At 50.4% G+C, this 23,194-nt stretch overlaps 1 protein-coding gene and 3 long non-coding RNA genes across 12 annotated transcripts in view; 2 read left to right on the top strand and 2 right to left on the bottom strand.

Moving 5' to 3' along the window:
* Positions 1–6,822, top strand: part of LOC117200688 (uncharacterized) — a 50,050-nt gene extending 43,228 nt beyond the window's left edge. The window contains exons 5-6 of the long non-coding RNA XR_007479472.1: positions 6,329–6,486; positions 6,689–6,822. This is a non-coding gene — a long non-coding RNA (uncharacterized LOC117200688). The remainder of the gene's footprint in view (positions 1–6,328; positions 6,487–6,688) is intronic.
* The window catches only part of WNT5A (Wnt family member 5A), a 45,530-nt gene continuing 23,482 nt past the window's right edge, over positions 1,147–23,194 (bottom strand). For 2 of the 3 annotated variants that reach the window (XM_033424618.2, XM_004267928.3), the window contains 4 exons: positions 20,953–21,086; positions 19,448–19,698; positions 14,776–15,068; positions 1,147–6,027 (listed from right to left, as the gene is read on the bottom strand). In XM_033424618.2, the coding sequence (XP_033280509.1) occupies positions 5,569–6,027; positions 14,776–15,068; positions 19,448–19,698; positions 20,953–21,086 (1,137 nt within the window). In that variant the 3' untranslated portion in view covers positions 1,147–5,568. Of the gene's footprint in view, positions 6,028–14,775; positions 15,069–19,447; positions 19,699–20,952; positions 21,087–21,494; positions 21,595–23,194 lie in introns of those variants that run through there. The other variant, XM_004267929.3, reaches the window with a different exon arrangement.
* Positions 10,094–16,471, top strand: LOC117200689 (uncharacterized). Of its 2 annotated transcripts, XR_007479471.1 has the most exons (5): positions 10,094–10,439; positions 14,193–14,276; positions 14,803–15,084; positions 15,606–15,740; positions 16,313–16,471. It is a non-coding gene; the product is annotated as an uncharacterized LOC117200689 (long non-coding RNA). The 2 variants fall into 2 exon arrangements; XR_007479470.1 differs by lacking the exon at positions 16,313–16,471 and having other exon boundaries at positions 15,606–16,090.
* On the bottom strand, positions 10,096–12,027 carry LOC125965507 (uncharacterized). Of its 6 annotated transcripts, XR_007479451.1 has the most exons (4): positions 11,907–12,027; positions 11,389–11,864; positions 11,259–11,345; positions 10,096–11,171 (listed from the first exon to the last, which is right to left on the bottom strand). It is a non-coding gene; the product is annotated as an uncharacterized LOC125965507 (long non-coding RNA). The 6 variants fall into 6 exon arrangements; XR_007479454.1 differs by lacking the exon at positions 11,259–11,345 and having other exon boundaries at positions 11,346–11,864; XR_007479450.1 differs by having other exon boundaries at positions 10,096–11,345.

Raw genomic sequence — 23,194 nt, 5'->3', positions numbered from 1 at the left:
CAGAGGGCCACGGTTTGTAACCTCCCCCAAACACTAAGGGGGCCTTCCTAGCACTGAGCTAGCCGCTGGGGGGTATTTTAAAGAACACTGGCCCACCTTCCTGGGTTTAGTCTTCAGACTTACTTCATCCTTCTTAGCTAGCCTATAGTGAGCTCTTCCTATGTACTCGAACCTGCGCTAAACAGTCCAAACACGGTAACTCATGTTTACAAGAACCTACAGTGTAATACTCTCTCCCACTTTAACTGGGTGCTCACAGAGGTTATACAGCTTTCCCAAGGTGACAGAGCTAAGGGCGATACCAGTATTTGAACACAGGCGGTCTGGCTCCAGAGCCTATATTCTTCATCACTGAGCCAGGCTGCCCTGTGAAGGATGCTGCAGCTCCACACTCTACATGGGGAAGCTTGCAAGGGACCTCTCAGGTTCATTCGTCACCCCAGGCAAGCACCAGTCCACCACCGTGGTCAGCCTGCGTTCCCCAAGTGCTCAGAACCTCAGTTCCTCCATCTAGAGCTGTGCGTCTCACCTGGGGTTGATTCTGCACCCTGGGGTACACTGTGCAGTGTCTAGAGACACTTCTGCTTGTCACAAATGGGGGAGCTACTGGCATCTAGTGGGTAGAGGCTAGTGATGCTGCTAAACATTGCACAGGACAGCCCCCCACAATAAAGAATTATCCAGCCTGAGAAGCCAAAAGTGCTGAGGTAGAGAAACCTGATCTAAACACCTGGCTGGCAACCGTGGCAATTTCCAAAAGGGAACCAGCAGAGAATATTCCAGGTGATTCAGTCTGTTTACCTAGGACATTTTTTTTTCTCTCATCATTCTTTCCTCTCTTGCCCTGGTATTTTCTTCACAATCCCATGTCGCTGTGCTAAATGCCCGCACTGAATAATAATCTCCCAATACAACTCTCATATATTAGCAGCAGAGCAAATAAGAAATGGGGAAAAAAACAGCTACAGGCAAAAGAAGATAAGCATTAAAATACACAATAGATCCTGAGATTTGACCATAGTATCATCTACATGCCTGAAATGTGCATTTTTTCCTGGATTCGCTAAGCCACAATCACACTCTAGGCCCACATCAAATTTCAACTGCCACGGACACCATCTCTGCCAAACACACACGTGACCGCACTGATTTTATAAAATGACTTTAATAGAAAAGTAGTACAAGATATGAACAAAAATAAATAATCTTTATCTATTTCTAGCCCAGCAAATGGTACACTGCTTGTAAAATTGGTCTTTTGCATGCAATTTTCCTTATTCCTTTTTTGCTTTTGAAATACTGAGACAGAATGTTAATTAAATCTTCTAGATTAAAATTGATACATTTTTGGTTTTAAAAAAAAAATCGTACCGACCTTTAATCATTCCACATCCATTTTTAAAAGTTGGCTAACAAGATGATGTTTTACTAACATAAAATATTATCCAGTCATCAGAGTTAAATGTAAGGTCTGTGCGAACAGGTAAATTAGAAGATTCCTTTACTAAGTTTTAATTCCTACGTTGCTGAATGTTTCCTGTATTAAGAATGCGTTTCATCATCTTACTTTCAAAGTATGGCATCTGGCTTTCACCATTCCACAGAGAGGGGAGACTAACAAATACTTTCTTAAAAAAATAAATATTTTAGAAGTACACTTTACAGTGATAATGCAGTATCTTAGACCTATGTCTTGGTGCGTATTTGCATCATATATACCCTTCAAGTTATCAGTACCTTTTCTAGTTGTCTCTATTTAAATTACGGGTCACTCAGTCTTTGGGGACTGTTTCTGCTAACGATCTCTGTGAGTCAGCCAGTGACTCTCTTATTTGGAGTACTTATCCTGCTACAGTGTCATCTTTGATACTTCTGGTGGCTTGAACAAGGTCTTGCAAAAACAAATTGAAAATTGTATTGGCAAATCGTACAAGCAAAGGGTTTGCATGGGCTACTGAAACACAGTGCCGGTCTCGGGAGGTCAGCAGCTTGAAAAACTGAACAGATACACTGGACTAAAGCTTAAAACAGTCTTCCTGGTACTTAAGTCCATAATTACTATTTTGAACATAGCTCTGTTTGTCGCTGCCTGTATATAAATTTTTTGTTAATTTTCCTGTATTGGGAAGCTCTTGAATGCACTCCAGGATGAGAAGGAAAAAAAATATGCTGACGCTCCTAAATCGCGTATATGTTTTTGCAATAAAGAACACTGGTCAATATACAACTGAGGAAAAACTGAAACAGATGTGAGTCCTAGAACCACAAGCGTTTGAATTTGCCCAGAAATGCTATTTTAAACACTCTATATGTTGGTCTACTGTTTTTTTGTGGAATAATGCATTCTTGGCATCCTTAAAAGGTTTCAATATGTTACAAGGTTATCCGGAAAGAAAAAAAGCAAAGGGCTAACGTATCAATCTGTGCGTCGCGGGCCAGGCTTCGCTGCGCGTTTTCAAGAAGCACAGGGCTTGTATTAATTGCACTTAACACAACGAACCTTCAGTTTCCTTCATTCTCTGCAGACTGAGGCTTGCTTTTCATAAACCTGCTTTCCAAGGGGCAAAGAGACACTCCATCCACACAGTAACTTCGAACTAGAGCAGCGCGCTAGCTGCAGTGGTGAACACAAATACACTTTTTTTTGGACTAAACTTCTGGTCATGGATAAAAGCATGTGCCTTTTCAGTTCTTAGCTCTGAGATGTTACAACACCAACAAGCTCTAAAACAATTAAGTTACATGCCTAATGCTCGAAGAATGTGAGCAATCCGATAACCAGCTTTAAGCCATCTGCTTGATTTCTTTTTTTGAGGAACATATATAGGAAAAGAGAATTCCCCTTTTGTTCCGTTACATATAGAAATCTTTTGAAGCTCCCAAATAGTTTGGTTTTGGTAAAATTCTCCACTCTTCTGTTATTCTGACATGTAGTCACCCCTAAACTATCCCTCATGTTTTCTCAAAAACTCTCCACATGAAGTATCTGAAGGACAATTGAAACCACTTACCAATAGCCAAGTAACGTTTTATTTTATATTCTATCTTCCATTTGGCATAAGCCTTTCGATGTTTGTTTGTTTTCTGAACCAGTGAAATATACAAATCGCACGAGACAGAAATATGTACATGAAAAGTATAGAATAAAGGCCATAGAAGATATACATAATATCTGAATGACAAGTAGAATATTTTACATTAAATAGTTTCCTTTAAAAACTAGGATTGTTAAACTCAACTCTCTTCATAAACAGGAATCACTAAAAAGGAACAAAATCTGGTTTAGCAAATAAAAAGAACTTACTTCATGGTTTTTGTATAATAAAAACCAAAAAAGTGACATTTTAAGCTAATTAGTGCTTCTTACTTTCAAGATCTTTTCCTTGCAATTCACTGCAACTGCAGGGGAGTGAACATCCTTGTGCAACAAGAGCCGCAGGTGGCTGAGGTGATCTGAGGGCCACCCGTTCCCACGAGGGCTGCAGGAGATGTGTATCTTTCCCAACTTTTAAAGCAACAGAAGTCTGAGATAAGAACACATTTGACGGTACTCTTTGCAAAGAGGTGTCCTGGTTTAAAAAACTTTTTAAACTAGCCATATATGTTGTGAGCTGGATTTTCCTCAGGGACTCAAATAGGTACTATCAGGTCTAATGGGCACCAGTTTCCACTCTGCAAAACGCATGAAGGAAAGGGAAATGCCGACAATGCTTCTGAGTGTTGAGTTATCTCTTCATTCCCACGTCTGTGATGAATAAGTAATGCCCTCTCCAGAAAGGGTACAGAAAAGGAGGATGGGGCGGGGAAGATAAAAGAAATCTTCAAACCAACAATGCACATGAGTATGAGACCTTCCGGATTCCTCAGAAACAAGGCTGCTCCGTGATGCTCAGGGCGTGATGGCATGGAGGCCACAGCCCCAGCTCAACTCAGAAACCGTCTGCAAAAATCCCAATTGGATTGCAATGGAGGACGACAAGGCTCTAGACCCGAGTAAACTGTAAATCTAAATCACTGGCTGCACTGAGATATAATTATATCTATATTTATATATATATATGTGTGTGTGTGTGTATATATATATATATATATATATATATATATATGTATGTTATGTACAAGAGACTGAGATATCAGGCACCATTAAACCACATTTCCCCCCTTATAAATGCAACTGTTCAAGTCCTCTAGGAACAGTTCTGGGGTACACCTGCAGGGTAATAGGAAAGCGTGAGTGGAGAGTCTAAACACAGGATCATAACAGGGAAACGCTGCCACACCTCTGTGAAGTCCATTCGCCAAGTAATGTCATTAAAACATAGAAAACTACTGCTCCTCAAAGTAAAAGTTATAGGGGAAAACCAAAATCCCTAAGTAGCAAACTGTCTCCCAAGCGGAGCTCCTCTGTTTCATTTCCTGTCCTACTATCAGAGGGGACGCAGTGGAGCTGCCGTTTGGAAACGTGGGGCGTCACAGCGCAGCAAGGCATGGAGGAATCGGACAGGGCGCGGGGTCAAGTAGGGAGGGCGGATGTCACGTTTCCCCCTCAAATAGGTTTTCTGCTCTGGTGCAGTGCTGAACTGCAGGCAATTACCTTGTAGCTCGGGCTGAGGATCTGTGAATGGAATTCATTTATTAGTTTCATTGTTATCATTTATTAACCAAGTATCCCTAAGAAAATTACAGTATATTTTCCTTTACAGTCAAGTCAACCTCCCTTGCCCTTCTCCAAACAAAAAGTCTAGTACCCAGAATCGCTCGGGGATCCTTTTCCAAGTGGATAACCTAATTCCCACAACAGCGTCAAATCACTGACTTAATATACGGAGTTTTTAAGTTTTCTCTTTTTTTTTGATTTCTGGGGCTTCCCTCCCTGCTCCCCAAGTTTCAGTAGCTAGTAGAATGGACCATCTGTAGATGGAATGTTTGAGAACAGTGCGACACGTGATAAACCTTTTTTCTTTAAGGGATATGAGATTTTTGCTCTTAGACTTTAAATACCATTTTGGAAATGTTTCAGGCTGGCAGCCCCTGGGAAAGGGGCGGGGGGGTGTGTGGGTCTCATTGTTTTGTTTTTTTCTCAAGACCTTTCAACTTTCACCAGAGCACCGAATTCCTTTTAGTCACAGGAGCTAAGTCACGCATAGATCTGTACCACCCTCTTGCAGCTGGACGCTACCTGTCCCATATGACCCCATAGTTGCGACAAAGAAAACAGTGTTTCCTTGGCCTTCCAGATGTGCACACATCTAACTTAAGGTGTGCGTTATTCCCCCCTCATCCTATATACCAGCAAAAGAAGTCTTGTCTTACTTTTCAATGATCCACAAAATAAATATTTTCTTGGTTCCCACCCCCCCCTTTTTGCCAAATAATAATTATAATATTAATAATAAACCACAGAGTTCTCAGATGGGAACAGAAAAAAAAAATGGTTCCGGTTGCAATTCTTGGGGACAAAAAATAAACAGTATTAAAGACAACAACAACAACAGAATCACTGTACTTTCTATAAATAAGTGGGTCCTGGGAGTGGGGCTGGGTGACAGGCGGGCGGCGGGGTGCCCACTACTTGCACACGAACTGGTCCACGATCTCTGTGCACTTCTTGCACTTGACGTAGCAGCACCAGTGGAACTTGCAGTGGCAGCGCTCGGTCTGCACCGTCTTAAACTGGTCGTAGCCACGGCCGCAGCACATGAGCTCGCAGCCGTCCATGCCCTCGGACGTCTTGTTGCACAGGCGGCCCTGCGTGCCCAGCGAGCCGGTGCTCTCGTTGCGCACGCAGTAGTCGGGGCTGGGGTCGATGTAGACCAGGTCCTGCGTGGTGGGCGAGTTGAAGCGGCTGTTGACCTGCACCAGCTTGCCCCGGCTGTTGAGCCGCATGGCCGCTGCGCTGTCGTACTTCTCCTTCAGGGCGTCGCCCACCTTGCGGAAGTCGGCCAACTGCAGCCAGCATGTCTTGAGGCTGCACGAGCCTGACACCCCGTGGCACTTGCAGGCCACGTCCGCCAGGTTGTACACCGTCTGTGGGGAGAAGGGGACAGTCAGCGGGCGAACTCACCCGGGAGCCCAGACTCGGGCGGGGGTCGGGTGACCGAGCTCCCCGGCTGGGTGGAGCCCTGGTCACCAGCTCAACCTGGGCCTGGGCTACTTCCCCCTCGTCCTCCATGACCAGGAGCCTTGTGTTGCCTTCTTTAAAAAGTCTGCAAAATAAATAGCCTCTTAGCCCCTCATTATTACACATCATCATAATAAACAACCACAGTGTTTGAATGGGAGCGGGGAAAAAAATTGGTTCCATTTGTCTCTTTTTTTTTTTTTGCAGGGAAGAACGTTGGCAGCAACTCATACATCTTGAACACTCAGCCCAGAGCTGCTATCAGTTCCTCACCTGCGTCACCTGGATTCATCCTCACCACCAGCCCACGAGGGAAGAGCTCTATCATCTGCATCTCACAGAGAAGGGAAGCGAGACCCAGCAAGGTGAGTTACTGACCCAACCACTGGGAAGGGGCGGGGGCGGGGGGCAGGATTTGAACCCAGGCAGGTGGGCTCCAAGCTCATGCTCATGACTTGGCCCTGGGCACCCAGCTGGTAAGTGGCAGGGCTGGGCAGGTGTCCAGCCCAGGTTAGATCAGGGTTCAAATCTTTCCTCACTCTTACTATCACTACTGCTGTGTGGCAGGCACTATCGTAAGAGCCTTTACACTCTTCATCTCACTTAATGCCCCCAGCGAGGTTGTAACGTGGCCTGGATTAGATGATGGCAGTGACACAGACAGAGGGTACGTGGCCCGCACAGGTCGCACAGCTAGAATGTGGGAGAACCGGGCGTGGATCTCAGGTACCCTCACTCCTGCTTCTCGCACACTCCCTACTCCCTATCTGCCCCTGCCTAGGCGAAAAGCATCCATCTTGGGCCCAGGCGGACCTGGGTTCTGTCCTAATCTGTCCCTGAATTTAGGCAACAGGCTTCACCATTCTGAGCCTCCGTTTTCAATTTGGGAAGGGCACTGTGATGGTTGCAACCTCACAGCACGGTTGCAAGGATAAGATCAGGAGATGCATGAAAGTACTTAGCAGGCAGGATGCAATCAGTAAACCTGGTCTGCAGGGTGACCGTCTGGACGCTGGTCCTGGGCCCTTGCCCAGTCACCCTGGCCTCGCAGTAGCAGCACCTATGGGTCTGGCCTCACGGTGCTGTGTGCCCAGCAGTCTGGGAGGTGGCGGCTGCCTATTTATAGTGCCGACTGCCCACAGTTCCTGTGCCAGTGACCCTCCAGAGCCGGCGTGTCGCTGGTACGCTGCACAGCGCCTGTCAGGAACCTGGAGGGCCAGAGTGAGTTAGAAGGCTGCTTCTGCCCAGAACAGCTACCTTCTCCCTCCAGGGATGCATAAGGGGCTTTCTTACAAGGGGAGCTGAAGTGTACTCCCTTGATATGAAGTGTTTCAGTCCCGCTAGTCTGCAGAAGGGTTTTGCAAACCCTTCTATGTAACCTTCGCTCCCCTTTGAGGAAAATCAAAAGCTAATGTCCCAAGGAGATTCTAATATGATTTCCTGGTACAGTGTCTAACTTTCCTCCTCCCACCCCCACTACCCCGCAGAAAAACTGTCTTCCCAGTAATCTCACCCACCAGAATCCAAGCACAGTTCATTGCTCCAATTATAAAATTTCCAAAAACACTCCCCCTAGTTAAAAATCCAAATGTTAAATGAAATTCTATTGAAGGGGCTTTTCCCACTCTCCAAAATCCCCTCTCTCCACCTGGAAATCCCTTGACCTTCTCTTCTTGGTTGCTGTAAGCCCCTAAGGATCTCTCCATGAGGGAAGTCGAAGAAATCCACAAAGATGGATGAAAGCACCAAACAGGGGCAAAGTGGGGCACAGAAGGGTCAGCCATACCTGTCCTGGAAGCGTTTCTGGTCTGAGAAGCTGGGCACCCGGCATGCAGCGTAAGGTGATGTGTCCCTGATGAGGGCAAGACCAAAGTCCTAGGGCCCCAGAGAGAGCGGGACTGGCATGCCCACTCCATGGCGCGGGTCGGCTGCCGTGGGGCGTGAGTCCACGCACACTGCCAGCACCACGGCAACGGGCGGCCTCGGAAAGGAGGGGCCGCACTCACCTGGAGCAACTACCTGGCCCCTCAAGGCACCACAGGTGAAATTCTCCAGAGTTTAGTCTTTCCCTGAGAACCGCCCCCCCCCCCAAATAGTTAAGATCAAACTTGAGAAGAAATGGGTTAGCTGGAATGATCTAGATAATCTTTGGCTTCCCGAAGTCCTTTGCTTCCAGTAACTAAGCTATCATTTATCAAGCACTTACCTCAGCCCTTCAATTGAACCTTATGAAATTGGATGTCAGAAATGGTGAAGTATTGGTAATAAGGTACAATCTACTATGTGATGCCAGTGAGTCCTACAGCAACCCCAAGTGATAGCTAACGCCCATTTAACAGATGTGCAAATGGGGAAACGGAGGCTCAGAAACGAACAGACAGAAAGGGATTTTAACCTAGATTTCTTTAATCCCCAAAACTATGGCCCTTTACCCTCGAGCTGTGACGCATTAGTTTCATTAAAAAAAAAAAGCGCCTGGGCTTACAGGTCAATCCACTAATTCTCCCCACGGGCTTGAAGTGGTTCTCCAGCCTCAGTTTCCCAGTTTTTAAATGAGGGGGTGTGGATGAGGGGCCCAAAGGCTCCTTCCAGGCCTCTAGCTTCACTCTGTGATTATCGTCCCTTTTCCTCACCCCAAAATACAGAAGACTGAAATCTCTGACCAGAAAGTTCCTGGCATTTACCTTGGGTTCTGTGAAAAAATAATGGCTCTGGTTTTCAGTGCTGCCAAAGTTAGGAAAAGTTTTCACCCCTTCATTATAAAGCAGCCATAAAGTGCCATGTGTTTAACCACAGGAAAAAAGGGTCTTTTTTAACGATTGTGGGCGAGCCTTTCACATCCGCATCAGGGGAAGGAAAGAATGAAACCGGGAGACTGGGGCTACCTGGCAAGGATTTCCTCTCTGCACACTACTGAGTGGCTCTCTCCCCTCCCCAGAGCATCTCTCTGCACACCTCTGAGTGGCTCTCTGCCCTCTCCAGAGCATCTCTCTGCACACCTCTGAGTGGCTCTCTGCCCTCTCCAGAGCATGTCTTTGCACACCTCTGAGTGGCTCTCTGCCCTCTCCAGAGCATCTCTCTGCACACTTCTGAGTGGCTGTCCCCTCTCCAGAGCACGTCTTTGCACACTACCCAGTGGCTCTCTCCCCTCTCCAGAGCACCTCTCTGCAAATTTCTCAGTGGCTCTCTCACCTTTCCAGAGCATCTCTCTGCACAATTCTGAGTGGTACTGCCCTCTCCAGAGCATCTCTCTGCACACTTATTTTTTTTTCTTTTTTTGTGCTACGTGGGCCTCTCACTGTTGTACCCTCTCCCGTTGCGGAGCATGGGCTCTGGATGCAAAGGCTCAGCGGCCATGGCTCATGGGCCCAGCCGCTCCGCGGCATGTGGGATCTTCCAGGACCTGGGCACGAACCCGTGTCCCCTGCATCGGAAGGCAGACTCTCCACCACTGCGCCACCAGGTGAGCCATCTCTGCACACTTCTGAGTGGCGCTCCCCTCTCCAGCACATCTCTCTGCACACTTCTGAGTGGTGCTCTCCCCTCTCCAGAGCATCTCTGTCCACACTTCATTTTTTTGGTGTTGTTTTTGTTTTGTTTTTTTGTTTTGTTTTAGTTTTTTGCGGTACGCGGGCCTCTCACTGTTGCGGCCTCTCCCGTTGCGGAGCACAGGCTCTGGACGCGCAGGCTCAGCGGCCATGGCTCACGGGCCCAGCCGCTCCGCGGCATGTGGGATCTTCCCGGACCGGGGCACAAACCCGTGTCCCCTGCATCGGCAGGCGGACTCTCAACCACTGCGCCACCAGGGAAGCCCTCTCTGCACACTTCTGAGTGGCTCACCCCTCTCCAGAGCACCTATCTGCACACATCTGAGTGCCTCTCTCCCCTCTCCAGAGCATCTCTCTGCAACTTCTGAGTTTCTGTCCCCTCTCCAGAGCACATCTTTGCACATTCCTCAGTGGCTCTCCTCCCTATCCCGAGCACCTCTCTGCACACTTCTGAGTGGCTCTCTCCCCTCTCCAGAGCATCTCTCTGCACCTCTGAGTGGCTCTCTCCCCTCTCCAGAGCATCTCTGTCCACACTTCATTTTTTTTGCAGTTGTTTTCATTTTGTTTTTTGTTGTTTTGTTTTTTTGTGGTACGCGGGCCTCTCACTATTGAGGCCTCTCCCGTTGTGGAGCACAGACTCAGGACGCACAGGCTCAGCGGCCATGGCTCACGGGCCCAGTCGCTCCGCGGCATGTGGAATCTTCCCAGACCGGGGCACGAACCCGTGTCCCCTACATCAGCAGGCAGACTCTCAACCACTGTGCCACCAGGTAAGCCCGCTCTGCACAATTCTGAGTGGCTCACCCCTCTCCAGAGCATCTCTCTGCACACTTCTGAGGGGCACTCCCCTCTCAACAGCATGTCTCTGTTCACTTCTGAGTGGCTCTCTCCCCTCTCCAGAGCATCTCTCTGCACACCTCTGAGTGGCTCTCCCCTCTCCAGATCATCGCTCTGCACAGGTCAAGTGGCTCGCCCGTCTCCAGAGCATCTCTGTGCACACTTCTGAGTGGCTGTCACCTCTCCAGAGCAGGACTTTGCACACTGCTCAGTGGCTCTGTCACCCCTCCAGACCACCTCTCTGCACACTTCTCAGTGGCCCTCTCCTCCTTCCAGAGCATCTCTCTGCACACTTCTGAGTGGCTGTCCCTTCTCCAGAGCTCATCTTTGCACACTACTCAGTGGCTCTCTCGCCTCTCCAGAGAGTCTCTCTGCACACCTCTGAGTGGCTGTCTCCCCTTTCCAGAGCATCTCTCTGCACACTTCTGAGTGGCTCTCCTCTCTCAAGGGCAACTCTCTGCACACTTCTGAGTACCTCTCCCCTCTCCAGAGCACCTGTCCGCACACTTCTGAGTAGCTCTCTCCCTTCTCCAGAGAATCTCTCTGCACACTTCCTAGTGCCTCTCCCCTCTGCACAGCATCTCTCTACACACTTCCGAGTGGCTCTCCCCTCTTAAGAGCATTTCTCTGCACACTTCTGAGCGGCTGTCCCCTCTCCAGCGCATCTCTCTGCACACTTCTGAGTGGCTCTCTCCCCTTTCCAGATCATCTCTCTGGACACTTCTGAGGGGCTCTCTCCCTCTCCAGAGCACCTCTCTCCACACTTCTGAGTGGCTCTCTCCCCTTTCCAGATCATCTCTCCAGACACTTCTGAGGGGCTCTCTCCCTCTCCAGAGCACCTCTCTCCTCACTTTTGAGTGGCTCTCTCCCTCTCCAGAGCACCTCTCTCCTCACTTTTGAGTGGCTCTCTCCCCTTTCCAGAGCATCTCTGCGGACAATTCTGAGGGGCTCTCTCCCCTCTCCAGAGCACCTCTCTGCACACTTCTGAGTGGCTCTCCCCTCTCCACAGCATCTCTCTGCACACTTCTGAGTGGCTCTCTCCCCTCTCCAGAGCATCACTCTGCACACTTCTGAGTGGCTGTCCTCTCTCCATAGCACGTCTTTGCACACTACTCAGTGGGTCTCTCCACTCTCCAGAGAACCTCTGCGCACACTTTGGAGTGGCTCTCTCCCCTCTCCAGAGCATCTCTCCGGACACTTCTGAGTGGCTCTCCCCTCTCCAGAGCATCTCTCTGTACACGTGTTCGTGGCTCTCCCCTCTCCAGAGGATCTCCCTGCAGACCTCGGAGAGGCTATCTCCCCTCTCCAGAGCCTCTCTCTGCACACTTCTGAGTGGCTCTCTCCCCTCTCCAGCGCATCTCTCTGCACACTTCTGAATAGCTCTCCCCTCTCCAGAGCACATCTTTGAACACTACTCAGTGGCTCTCTCCCCTCTCCAGAGAACTGTGCACACTAGAGTGGCTCTCTCCCCTCTCCAGAGCACCTCTCTGCACACTTCTTAGTGCCTCTCCCCTCTCCAGATAATCACTCTGCACACTTCTGAGTACCTCTCCCCTCTCAACAGCATCACTGTGCACACTTCTGTGTACCTCTCCCCTCTCCAGAACATCTCTCTGCACACTTGTGGCTCTCCCCTCTCCAGAGCATGCCCCTGCATACTTCTGAGTGGCTGTCCTCTCTTCATAGCACGTCTTTGCACACTACTCAGTGGGTGTCTCCACTCTCCAGAGAACCTCTGTGCACACTTTGGAGTGGCTCTCTCCCCTCTCCAGAGCATCTCTCTGCACACTTCTGAGTGGCTGTCCTCTCTCCCCAGCATGTCTTTGCACACTTGTGAGTGGCTCTCTCCCCTCTCCAGAGCATCTCTGTGCACACTTCTGAGTGACTCTCTCCCTTTTTTAGAGCAACTCTGTGCACACTTCTGAGTGGCTCTACCCTCTCCAGAGCATTTATCTGCACACTTCTTAGTGGCGCTCCCCTCTCCAGCGCATCTCCCTGCACACTTCTGAACTGCTCTACCCTCTCCAGAGCACATCTTTGAACACTACTCAGTGGCTCTCTCCCCTCTCCAGAGCACCTTTCTGCACACTTCTGAGTGGCTCTATCCTCTCTCCAGAGCATCTCTCTGCACACTTCTGAGTACCTCTCCCCTCTCCAGAACATCTCTCTGCACACTCGTGAGTGGCTCTCCCCTCTCCAGAGCATCACTCTGCACACTTCTGAGTGGCTGTCCTCTCTCCACAGCACGTCTTTGCACACTACTCAGTGGGTGTCTCCACTCTCCAGAGAACCTCTGTGCACACTTTGGAGTGGCTCTCTCCCCTCTCCAGAGCACATCTCTGCACACTTCTGACTGTCTCTCCCCTCTCCAGAGGATCTCTCTGCACACCTCGGAGAGGCTATCTCCCCTTTGCACAGCATCTCTCCGCATACCTCTGAGTGGCTCTCCCCTCTCCTGAGCTTCTCTCCGCACACTTCTGAGTGCCTCTTCCCTCTCCAGAGCACCTCTCTGCACACTTTGAGTGGCTCTCCCTTCTCAAGAGCAACTCTCTGCACACTTCTGAGTGGCTCTCTCCCCTCCCCAGACCATCTCTCTGCACACTTCTGAGTGGCTGTCCTCTCTCCAGAGCACGTCTTTGCACACTACTCAGTGGCTCTCTCCCTTCCCAGAGTACCTCTCTGCACACTTCTTCACGGGTCTCCCCTCTCCAGAGCATCTCTCTGCACACTTCTGACTGGCTCTCCCCTCTCTCCACAGCATCTCTCTGCGCACCTCTGACTGGCTGTCTCCCCTCTCCAGAGCATCTCTCTGCACACTTCTGAGTGTCTGTCCCCTCTGCAGATCACGTCTTTGCACACTACTCAGTGGCTCTCCCCTCTCCAGAGCATATGTCTGCACACGTGTTAGTGGCTCTCCCCTCTCCAGAGGATCTCTATGCACACCTCGGAGTGGCTCTCCCCTCTCCAGAGCATCTCTCTGCACACGTCTGAGTGGCTGTCTCCTCTACAGAGCACGTATTTGCACAAACTCAGAGGCTCTCTCCCCTCTCCAGAACATCTCGCTGCACACCTCTGAGCGGCTCTCTCCCTTCTCCAAAGCCCTCTCTGCACATTTCTGAGTGTCTCTCTCCTCTCAAGAGCATCTCTCTTCACACTTCTGAGTGGCTCTCCCCTCTCCAGAGCATCTCTCTACACCCTTTTTTTTTTTCTTTTTTTGCACTACGCGGGCCTCTCACTGTTGTGGCCTCTCCCATTGCGGAGCACAGGCTCCAGACGCGCAGGCTCAGTGGCCATGGCTCACGGGCCCAGCCGCTCCGTGGCATGTGGGATCTTCCCGGACCGGGGCACGAACCCACGTCCCCTGCATCAGCAGGCGGACTCTCAACAACTGCGCCTCCAGGGAAGCCCTCTGTGCACACTTCTGAGTGGCTCACCCCTCTCCAGAGCATCTCTCTGCACACTTCTGAGTGGCTCTCTCCTGTCTCCAGAGCATCTCTGCACACTTCTGAGTGGCTGTTCCTCTCCAGAGCATCTCTCTGCACACTTCTGAGTCACTCTCTCACGTCTCCAGAGCATCTCTCTGCACACCTTTGAGCGGCTCTCCCCTCTCCAGAGCACCTCGATGGGCCTGTTGGTCAGACCTATATAAAACTCCAGTCCGATAAAAATGCTCCTCGTTTTGGTAGAACTTGTGTATCTGAAAAACCCCGAATCCATCATGCCTGCTATCTAATGACACGAGGAGGGGCACGAAGAAAGCAGCGGGGAAGGTAAGTAACCCTGGAAGCTTGGGTGAGGGCCTTATGAGCTGGGCACCTACTGGCATAAGTAACTCCCCTGTCCTCCATTGAAGCCCAGCCACAAACTTGATCCCGGGCGGAGGGCAGCGAACGTCAGGAACATTTTTATTGGTGAGCTGGCCTGGCCAGCCCTACTGTGGACCAACTACAAAGGCAAAGAAAGCTCTTTCTCAGGCCAGGTCGGGAGCACCTTGGCTGGAGGGGGCCAAGGCGGGATGCTTCCCCTCCAGGAGGCCTTTCTGGGGTGTCCACCCCTCTCCAGGGAGGCCTGTGTGTAGCTGCTTGGGGAGGGGGTGGGGGGAGAGTGGAAAGAGAGCAGCAGTGAGAGGCGGGGAGAGACCGGCAAAGCTAGGACGGGAGGCAGAGACGGGAAGAGAGGGAGACCCAGACGCAGAGACAGAGAGAGAAACGGAGAGTGGAGCACAGCACCGCCCGCCCCCAGGAGGGACGCGGCGGCGGGGATGCTCACCCTGCGGCCGGCCTCGTTGTTGTGCAGGTTCATGAGGATGCGCGCGCTCTCATAGGAGCCCTTGGCGTGGATGCGCTCCCGCTCGCGCGCGTCCACGAACTCCTTGGCGAAGCGGTAGCCGTAGTCGATGTTGTCGCCGCAGCCGCCCCACAGCCAGTCCCGCGGCAGGTCCTTGGGGCGCGCGGCGCGGCTGCAGCCACAGGTGGACAGCTCGCCCTCGCGGCAGGCGCGGCTCATGGCGTTGACCACCCCCGCGGCGCTCACGGCGTACGTGAAGGCCGTCTCGCGGCTGCCTGCGGGCGAGGACGGGTGAGTGGGCGCCCCGCGCTCCGCAGCCCCGGCCGGGGCAGTGCCGCAGAGGGCGGGTGGCGGGGGACCGGCTGGCACACCGCCGAGCCCCCGCTCCTGGCTGGGGAACAAGGAGGCCCTGAGCCTCCGCCCCCCCCCCCCCGGGGGAAGGCGGGAGACATTCCCCCCACACACGTAGAAGCGACACATGACAAAGGAGTAGCATCCCTGGTACCTCTGCTCTGACACTTAAGAGCCCAAGGCAGGATTCTAAGCAGTGCTGGCCTGAGTTTTCTCTACACCTCTTATGAAAATATTCCAAACTTATTTTCCAAAATGCCCATGAAAGAAGTCACTGAGGGAAACGTAGACTTGGGGTAGACTTCCTTACACTTATTTTAATGTTTGGTATTATTTTCATTCTGAGTTACCTACAGGGCAGGAGCCTGGGAGCTGCAAGGCTTAGAGCGCCTGCAGCAGCCCCTCCCCACTCCCTGCGGCCTCGGTGGTTGAAACCCGTCTTTCCCATCCTCCATCCACAGCATCTAGCCTGTCTCAGAACAAGGCTCCTGACTTTCCCAGAGGACGTTTCTAAACTGGTCCCTAGAGAGTTTTAAATGAAACTCGCCTCTTCTCAAACCCCAAGCTGACCGGGCTGACACTTCTCACTCACGTAGGTGAGTGTCTACTTTTAAAACAGCCCACGGTTCCTTAGTGTCACTTCTGCAGCTCCCCAGCAGCCTCTGACTCCAAGTGTTAGGATAACAGCAAAAAGGAGGAACAAAAATAAAAAGGTTCTTCTTCCCCAAACTTGTAAAGAATATACAGGCCTAGAGGAAAGAAGTTCTCTCCTTCCCTAAAACGTGTAAAGAGTATCTCCCTGTCAAACGGTTCTATAGGAGCCCTATGTGTAAGGACAAAACAAGAGGTAACCATAGACTACCTCCATCTCCACTTGCATGTGGAGACATTTCCACATGTAACAAGAAGTCACTTAAAGTATGTCCTATGAGAGAGAGAGGGTTAACACCCGGCCAGCTGAAGCTGGACCTGGGGTGGAGGGGTGGAAGGGGGGGGCAAGATGAGGGGGTCCTTAGTTTCCTCAACTATAAAATTAAGGGTATTGAACTAGATGCCTAGGGAAAAAAAGGGCCCCTTCTGGCACTAGAATCTCTTTACCGGAAACGGTTGCTCCTATACTTAAAGAGCTTGCTAACAATCTTTTTCTTTTGGGGGGGGGGTGGACAAGGGGGGAGAGCACAAGAACAGCTGACAACAGGACTCAGCCCCAACCATCCTGCAGGAAGACGGCTCTGCCCAGGCAAGTGTCCCCCAGGCTGCCCTTTTCTTGGACTTCTGCTCCACACTTCAATCCACAGCCATTTGTGATCTCCCTTCCAGGAATAGTGATGGTTCTGATTTACCAGAGCTTCCCTCCCACATTTTAAAAAATGAATAACTTGAGGACTGTACCGGTGGTTGACAGGAGGATCCAGGAAGTTCCTGTTGGGGGGGGGGGGGTGCGGCGTGGGGGGGTGTTACAGCTACCTAGCCTGAATTGGCAAGGCAGAGAACAGCAAGGGAGTGGAGAGAAATGAGGAGAGCAGACAGATTCTAGGGAGTGATTTGAGGATTAACGCTGATAATATAGAAAATGCTGTGTCCCTGGACGGGAGACTTGTAGAATAAAGAGGTAGTCTGAGGAAGAGCGAGAAAAACAATCCTCTGGAGACAGAGAAAATAAACCACTCCTGTATATATAGAGCACAAAAGGGCTTTTACGTAAAACACAATAATGCTGCTATTTTCATAAGTCTATCTTGAACGTATCCTTTTTTGGCCCCAGAATACAAACCTGGTAGAAATCTCTAAGCTAACTGGTCATTGCAGGGAAACGTCAGCTTGGAAAGTGCTCTTTGGCTAAAGCCTGTGGATACGGTCATCCTAGATGGAACGCTGCTGGTCCAGTTACAGCTCCCTCCCTGTGAAATCTGCATCCACTCCTATTCTCACCCTCCTTAAAAATGGCGCCTTTCTTATACATCTTTTCACAGCATGGAGACAAAGATGAGACAGAGACAAAAGCTGGAAGGAAAGGCTAGCGTGATGAAAAAACGAGAAAGCTTCCACAATGAAGAGTGGGCCCTTTATGAGGCGACGGTGTACAGCGCCTGGACTGGCCTTGAGAAAGGAGGTAAGGGGTTGGGGGCGGCAGCCTGAGTCAGACACTGGCCCCATCACAGGGTCAGATTCTCAGGGACAAGAACTGGCCTCCACGTCCCTGCTGTACTAAGTGCTCTGGAGTGGGGCACCCACACACCTAGCATCAAAGGTGTTTTAAATTTTCCCTTAGCTCATTCTCTTCCAACATACCGTTAAATAGAAAAGTGAAAGCTAAGTAACTTTTCCACTATTGGTGTGGGGTCCATGTTTCTCTTCCATAAAAATCTATTCTGATTTTTCTTCTCTCCATCTCTCTCTTTTTTTTAAAGGCTCTGTCTGCGTTCACCCGAAAGCCACCCAGCAGTAGCTTTCTGCTCTGAGACCTTGGACACCTGAGGATCCTTGGGCAGGGTGCTCCCAGGGCCTCTGTGACTTGCTAATAGGATCTAGGAGGGCTCCCTCCTCTGAGGCCGCCACAAGGTTCCACTCCCGCCCAGTTCGATTCAACCTAGACAGTGCCACACAGCTGAGGACCAGAGAGTCGACTTCCAGGGGACAATTAAATACAGGCCTTTGTACCAAGGGTTCTGCTTGCTCCCTGAGGAAGCAGGCTCTTTGAATCTTGGACCACATTTTAAATAAATCTTCAGCAGAACTCAAATCCACTTAGCAAATGATAGCTTATTCTGAACATGTTGGCCCAAAACAGACTACGCAGGAAGAGGATCTTAAAGCTGTGCTCCAGTGACTACCCAGAAAAGCAGTTCCAACTGCTGTCTTCCTTCCTTGTTGCCATCGGAGGTGTATGATTTTCACTAACTGATATACATGTGAAAAGCCACTCCCATAGTTTAGTGTGAGAGGAAGGCCGATAGGGGGAACATATAAGGCAAAGGTGACGGGGGAAAGCTGACAGGTCACCATTCTGATACAGCCAAAAAAAAAGTTTTTGGGTCACTCACAATATCAAAATGCAGCAGAATTCAATCTTCACTACACTGCCAGTTAACTACATAAGGCAGCCCATAATCGGGGAAAACTCCGGTGTTCCTGAAGCTTAACTCCTAGATTCAGAGCCCAGTACATACATTAGCACATTTTAATCATTAACAGGAAGGACAAAGCCGTATGAAACTCTGCAGGCTGAGGCTGCAGACCATTTTCCCATTCAATTAGAGGAACAGCTTCCAGTCCTGTATTATTTTAGTTTATGAAGCCGCTTGGCTCAAACATCCACTGACAACTCTTTTTTGTTCTCAATGAATGCACTTTTCAGGGTTTTTAAAAAAGCGTTTTATCCGTCCATGACGGACATTAAGCCAACTTTTTATCTTCAGTCAGTATAAATAGTTAATTGCTTTGATAAATTGCTTCTTATTTTAGGAGTCACTGCAGTCATATTAATTACCCAGGCTTGTTTGCATAAAAGTAAAAAGAGACCGAAAATATTCACTAGAAAACACAGACAGGACCACATCTGTCAGACTGTAGCCTATGCTATTCAACCAAACCAGAGGCAAACTGATGTGCCAAATTCTTTTGCCTTTAGCCCAGTTTTAACGCCGCCTCCTCCCTGAATGGAATAGCAAGTTCAACAACACATTTAAAAATAAAGCATTGGACCGTGAGCCGTACGTTAAAACTTTTTAAAGTTTCTAGGCTGAGATCTGAAGCACGTGCCTTTATATCAATGGCCAACATCGCAAATGTAAATTGGATCACATCTGATTAAACTTCTTTCTGGGACTAAAAATAAAGCCTTTAACATATATATATATATCTTGATAGCCTTAGGAAATATCTGTATTAGGAAAATTGAAACCTTGTTTACTTCCAACACATGCAGCATTCTGAAAGATGACAGTTTTTAGTCTGATGCTTGGGCCACTTTAAAGTGACTCAGCTTTCCTCCTCATCTCTCGAGAGACCAAAATAAGTGTTCTGCTACTACTATTTTAAACAAAATGCTTTTTAGAAAAATTAAGTGTGCAGAAAAATGAAGGTGTCTTTGATGCCCTCCCCCATCTCCTGATTTGGGTCAAAAAGTCCAAAACTTATAATTAGATGTGGGGACAGGCATGCACACAGCCATAATGACAAAATTCCCAAGCCACCAGCCTGCTGGAAGACTCCCTCCATATCAAGCTTGTAAGTAACACTAAAGACTTCTCCTAGGAGAAAAGTTTCTACATATTTAAAAATACATTAAATGGTTTCCTACCTATCTGCATGACCCTGCCGAAGACTGAGGTGTTATCCACGGTGCTGCAGTTCCACCTCCGGTGTCGGAACTGATACTGGCATTCTTTGATGCCTGTCTTTGCGCCCTCTCCGATGTACTGCATGTGGTCCTGATACAAGTGGCATAGTTTCTTCTGTCCTTGAGAAAGTCCTGCCAGTTGGCTGCACAGAGGCTGTGCTCCTATGATATATACTTCTGACATCTGAACAGGGTTATTCATACCTAGCGACCTAAAAAAGGGGGGGGGGGAGATGTGCATTCAAGATTTACGTGAACTCTCAAGGTGGGCCCCCTGAAAACATGTCAGCAATACATAGTTTTAAGCACACAGATGCTTTTTCTCTCCTGCTTGTCCTCATGACAAAGTATGAGAAGGGCTTCATAAAACTCCTCTGTTTAAACTCCACTCAGAAAACAGAGGTATTGTGTAGTCCCCATCCCGCCATCTGGCTCCCCCGTTAGCGTTTTCACTCCCTTCCTTGCCCCTCGCCGCCATATACCTGAAGCAGAATTTCACAGAATTCTGAAATCCACACCAGAGAAGGGGGAAGTGGCAGTTTGGGGTACGGGCCTCTGACATTAAAGAAAATGACTCACTTTGCCCCACAAACTGGACCGATCTGCCTTGAAAAATGTATGAATGCCGAAAGTAGACACAATTAGACACGGGTAGGAGATAGATAGCAGTTCCTTTTGACTGATGGAAGAACAGTAGGACAAGTGTACTGAAGAATACTTGTCCTACCGAAGAAAAATTCAGCCCGTTCCGGACATTTTAAAAGGGCTCCTTATGTGATTGTGAAAGACCCAAGACAGGGTATCCAGTGAGCAGAAGTCGTGTTTGACAGTCAGAAAAATGCTGCTCATTTACAGCGAAAAAATATCCAGAACGCCGTCAAAAATAATCCCCTGGATATACTGCAGTCTATCTTCAAGGCCCCTGCCGGCAAGAAACCCTCGTTTAGGGACATTCGACTACTTCAAGTTGGCCTCCTTTTGATCAAACTTCAAGCCCCAAATACCCACTTGGAGGTTAGCTGTCTTCCTACAACTCTGCCTACCTCGGACCCTGAAGGTTAATAACCTCAAGTTATTATTATAAACGCTGGAACTCACTTTTACTGCCTCGAGGTGGCAAAAAGTAAATTTTATAGATAGGCTTACAATTATTAGAGAAGTGAATTTCGGTTCCCCTTTATTACATGATGTCCTACAAGCATACCTCTGAACAAGGACCTCATAGAAAAAGGTCTGAATTTATAGGTTCTGATTCCCTATGGAGCTAAAGATAAGCTTCAAAGCATTAGCAAATTTAAAAATGTTTTGATTTAAAGATACATATATATGTATACATATACCTGTATAAGAGATATATATATATATGTATTAGATAAATGCACCCAAACTCACGACTCAGCTTTAAATACTGCAGCATTATACAAACGAATCTTTAAATAAAAGAGTATGCACATAGAAAAACTTACCACCAAGAATTGCCTTCTATTACGACCTGGGCGAAGGAGATAAATATGGCCAAAGCCATTAGGAAGAACTTGGAAGACATTGCCCTTCCAGCCGTCCCCAAAGCAACTCCTGGGCTTAATATTCCAATCGACTTCTGGAGAGGGAAGAAAGGAGCAGATGTTTATTGCCTCTCAGATAATTTTCAAGCGTACAAGTTTAAACAACGGAAGCATCCGGGGTCTCTTAAGTTTACTGCTGATTGACTGCGCTTCTCCTCCGTGAGTTTTTTGATGGCAAGATACAGGCAGTTTCTTTTTCCAAATTAATCCACCCACGCAACCTCACCAGGAAATCTGATTTCGCTGGGATCCTGCGCGCGGGGCACGCCAGCGATTACAAACATGTCTCAATGCTGTTGAGTCAAAACCCCGGTGCCAGGCGCTGCCTCCTTCCTGCTTGCTCACGTCCCGCACCCCCTCGCTCCCCTCTAGTTCGCGCTGCGCTGAGTCCCTCCTCGGGAATTCACTCAGGAACCCGCTGCCACCCTCGTCCGCTCCCCGACCTGGGCAGAGCAACAAGTGGAGCCGGAATTAATTCCATGGGCGAGAGGAGCGCAAAGGCGAGAGGATCGCGCCGCCGGCGGCTGCGGAGGAGGCGGAGTGGCCGGGGTGGGGGGTGGGGGCAGCACGCGGGGGGGGGGGGGGAGGGCAAGGGGTGGGGGGCGAGGCCCCCGGGAGCAGCGCGCGCGCGAGTGCCCAGCTGGGAAATGCGGCTCCGAATTAACATCGTCTGTTTCATAATCAGTTTACGGCCCGCTTTGGGGCCAGCCACTTCCAGAGGGGGAAGGGCAGCCCGGGTTTCCTTAGAACGCTCTTCAGCCAGACTGGAGGGGGGAGAAGGAGATGGGGGGGCACAGGGGATAAGGGGGAGAGCGAGCTGCTCTCCCAACCAAGGAAAGCGGAAAACAATGCCCTCTCCCCTGCCTTCGGCCTCCTCCTTGGACTCAGTGTACCCCAGAGAAGGGATATACCCCAGAGGAAAGAAGGAGGTCTGGGTCCCGCTGTCCCGAGAGACGGGATCCCTCGGCCCTCCCCGCAACCCACCCCCAAATTCTGATTTTCTCACTCCCCCTACCGCCCCCCTCCGATCTCCACTCCTGGCAGCTGCCACGGAGAAAGGGGAAAGGAAGCCAAGAGGGACTCCAGTTTCCTTTGGTCCGGGTCTGGAGTTGACCATCTCTCTATCGCGACACCGTGAGCCTGGTCCTGGAACAGCGCTACCCCACCCTCCAGCCCAATTCAGACTTGGTTGGGTCAGTCCCGAAAGGTGAGGGTCCAAGGCGAGGCCAGAGCCGGTGCGAGTGAGCCCCCGCCGGCGGGGCCAGAGATGCTCCCGCGCCTCAGCTGAGTCCCTGCATTCCAGGGCGCCAGGGCCCTTGGCGGCGAAGGTTGGCGTCGTGAAGAATTTCGGAGGCAGGGGGCGGCCTTGGAAGCTTCCGCTGCCGTCCTCCCCACTGGTGACTTCTCCACCTGTAGGCGGCGGCGGAGCGAGGCGGTGGAGGGTGCGGGTGGGAGGAGCGGGTTTCCAAAATCCCCTTTTACATCTCTGATAAGGGTAACCCGGCCGCGCTGCGCCGCCCGCAACCCCCGAGGGAGCCCCTTCCTCGGAAAAGGGAAGGTGAGCCTCCTCCAGGCGGCAGAACGGCCTGGCCTGGAACCTGCGCCGGAAAAGAGATCGAGGGAACCTAGGCAGCCGTGGAAACGCGAAGGGGCTCGGGAGCGCGCCACAGCTTTTCCCTGCCAGCCGCCCTTTTGGCCCAGACTCCTTGGGGCTCCTCGAGAGGAAATGCTTATGTGGTCCCAGTGCCCGCTACCCAGGGCTCCGCGCCTGTGTCCCACTCGTCCCTAAAACGCCGCAAAGCCCGGGGAGCATCCCGGAGAATAGAAACCTGGGGTTTCCCCAGCCCAGCAGAGAGAAGGCTCCGTCTTCCTCCCCACCCCCGCCCCAAGTGTCAAGTTTCCTCCAGGGGAGGGGGTTGGTTGCGAGGGCTGCCTTCGCGCGCGGCCCAGGCTGCGAAGTCTCCTCTCCCCAGCGGCGGCCAGGACCGCGCGCGCACACATTCATACACACACTCACGCACATTCACACACTCACTCGTCCACAGACACACACGCTCCGACGTGCTTCCAAGGAGGCGGCAGAGATCGCTGCGGGCCGCGCGCACTTTCCGAGCTTCCCGACGGGCGGGGCGCGTGGGGCGGG

The sequence above is a fragment of the Orcinus orca genome, chromosome 10 (genome assembly GCF_937001465.1).
Source record: "Orcinus orca chromosome 10, mOrcOrc1.1, whole genome shotgun sequence".
Classification (NCBI taxonomy): Eukaryota; Metazoa; Chordata; class Mammalia; order Artiodactyla; family Delphinidae; genus Orcinus; species Orcinus orca.
This window is presented reverse-complemented; position numbering and strand designations above follow the sequence as displayed.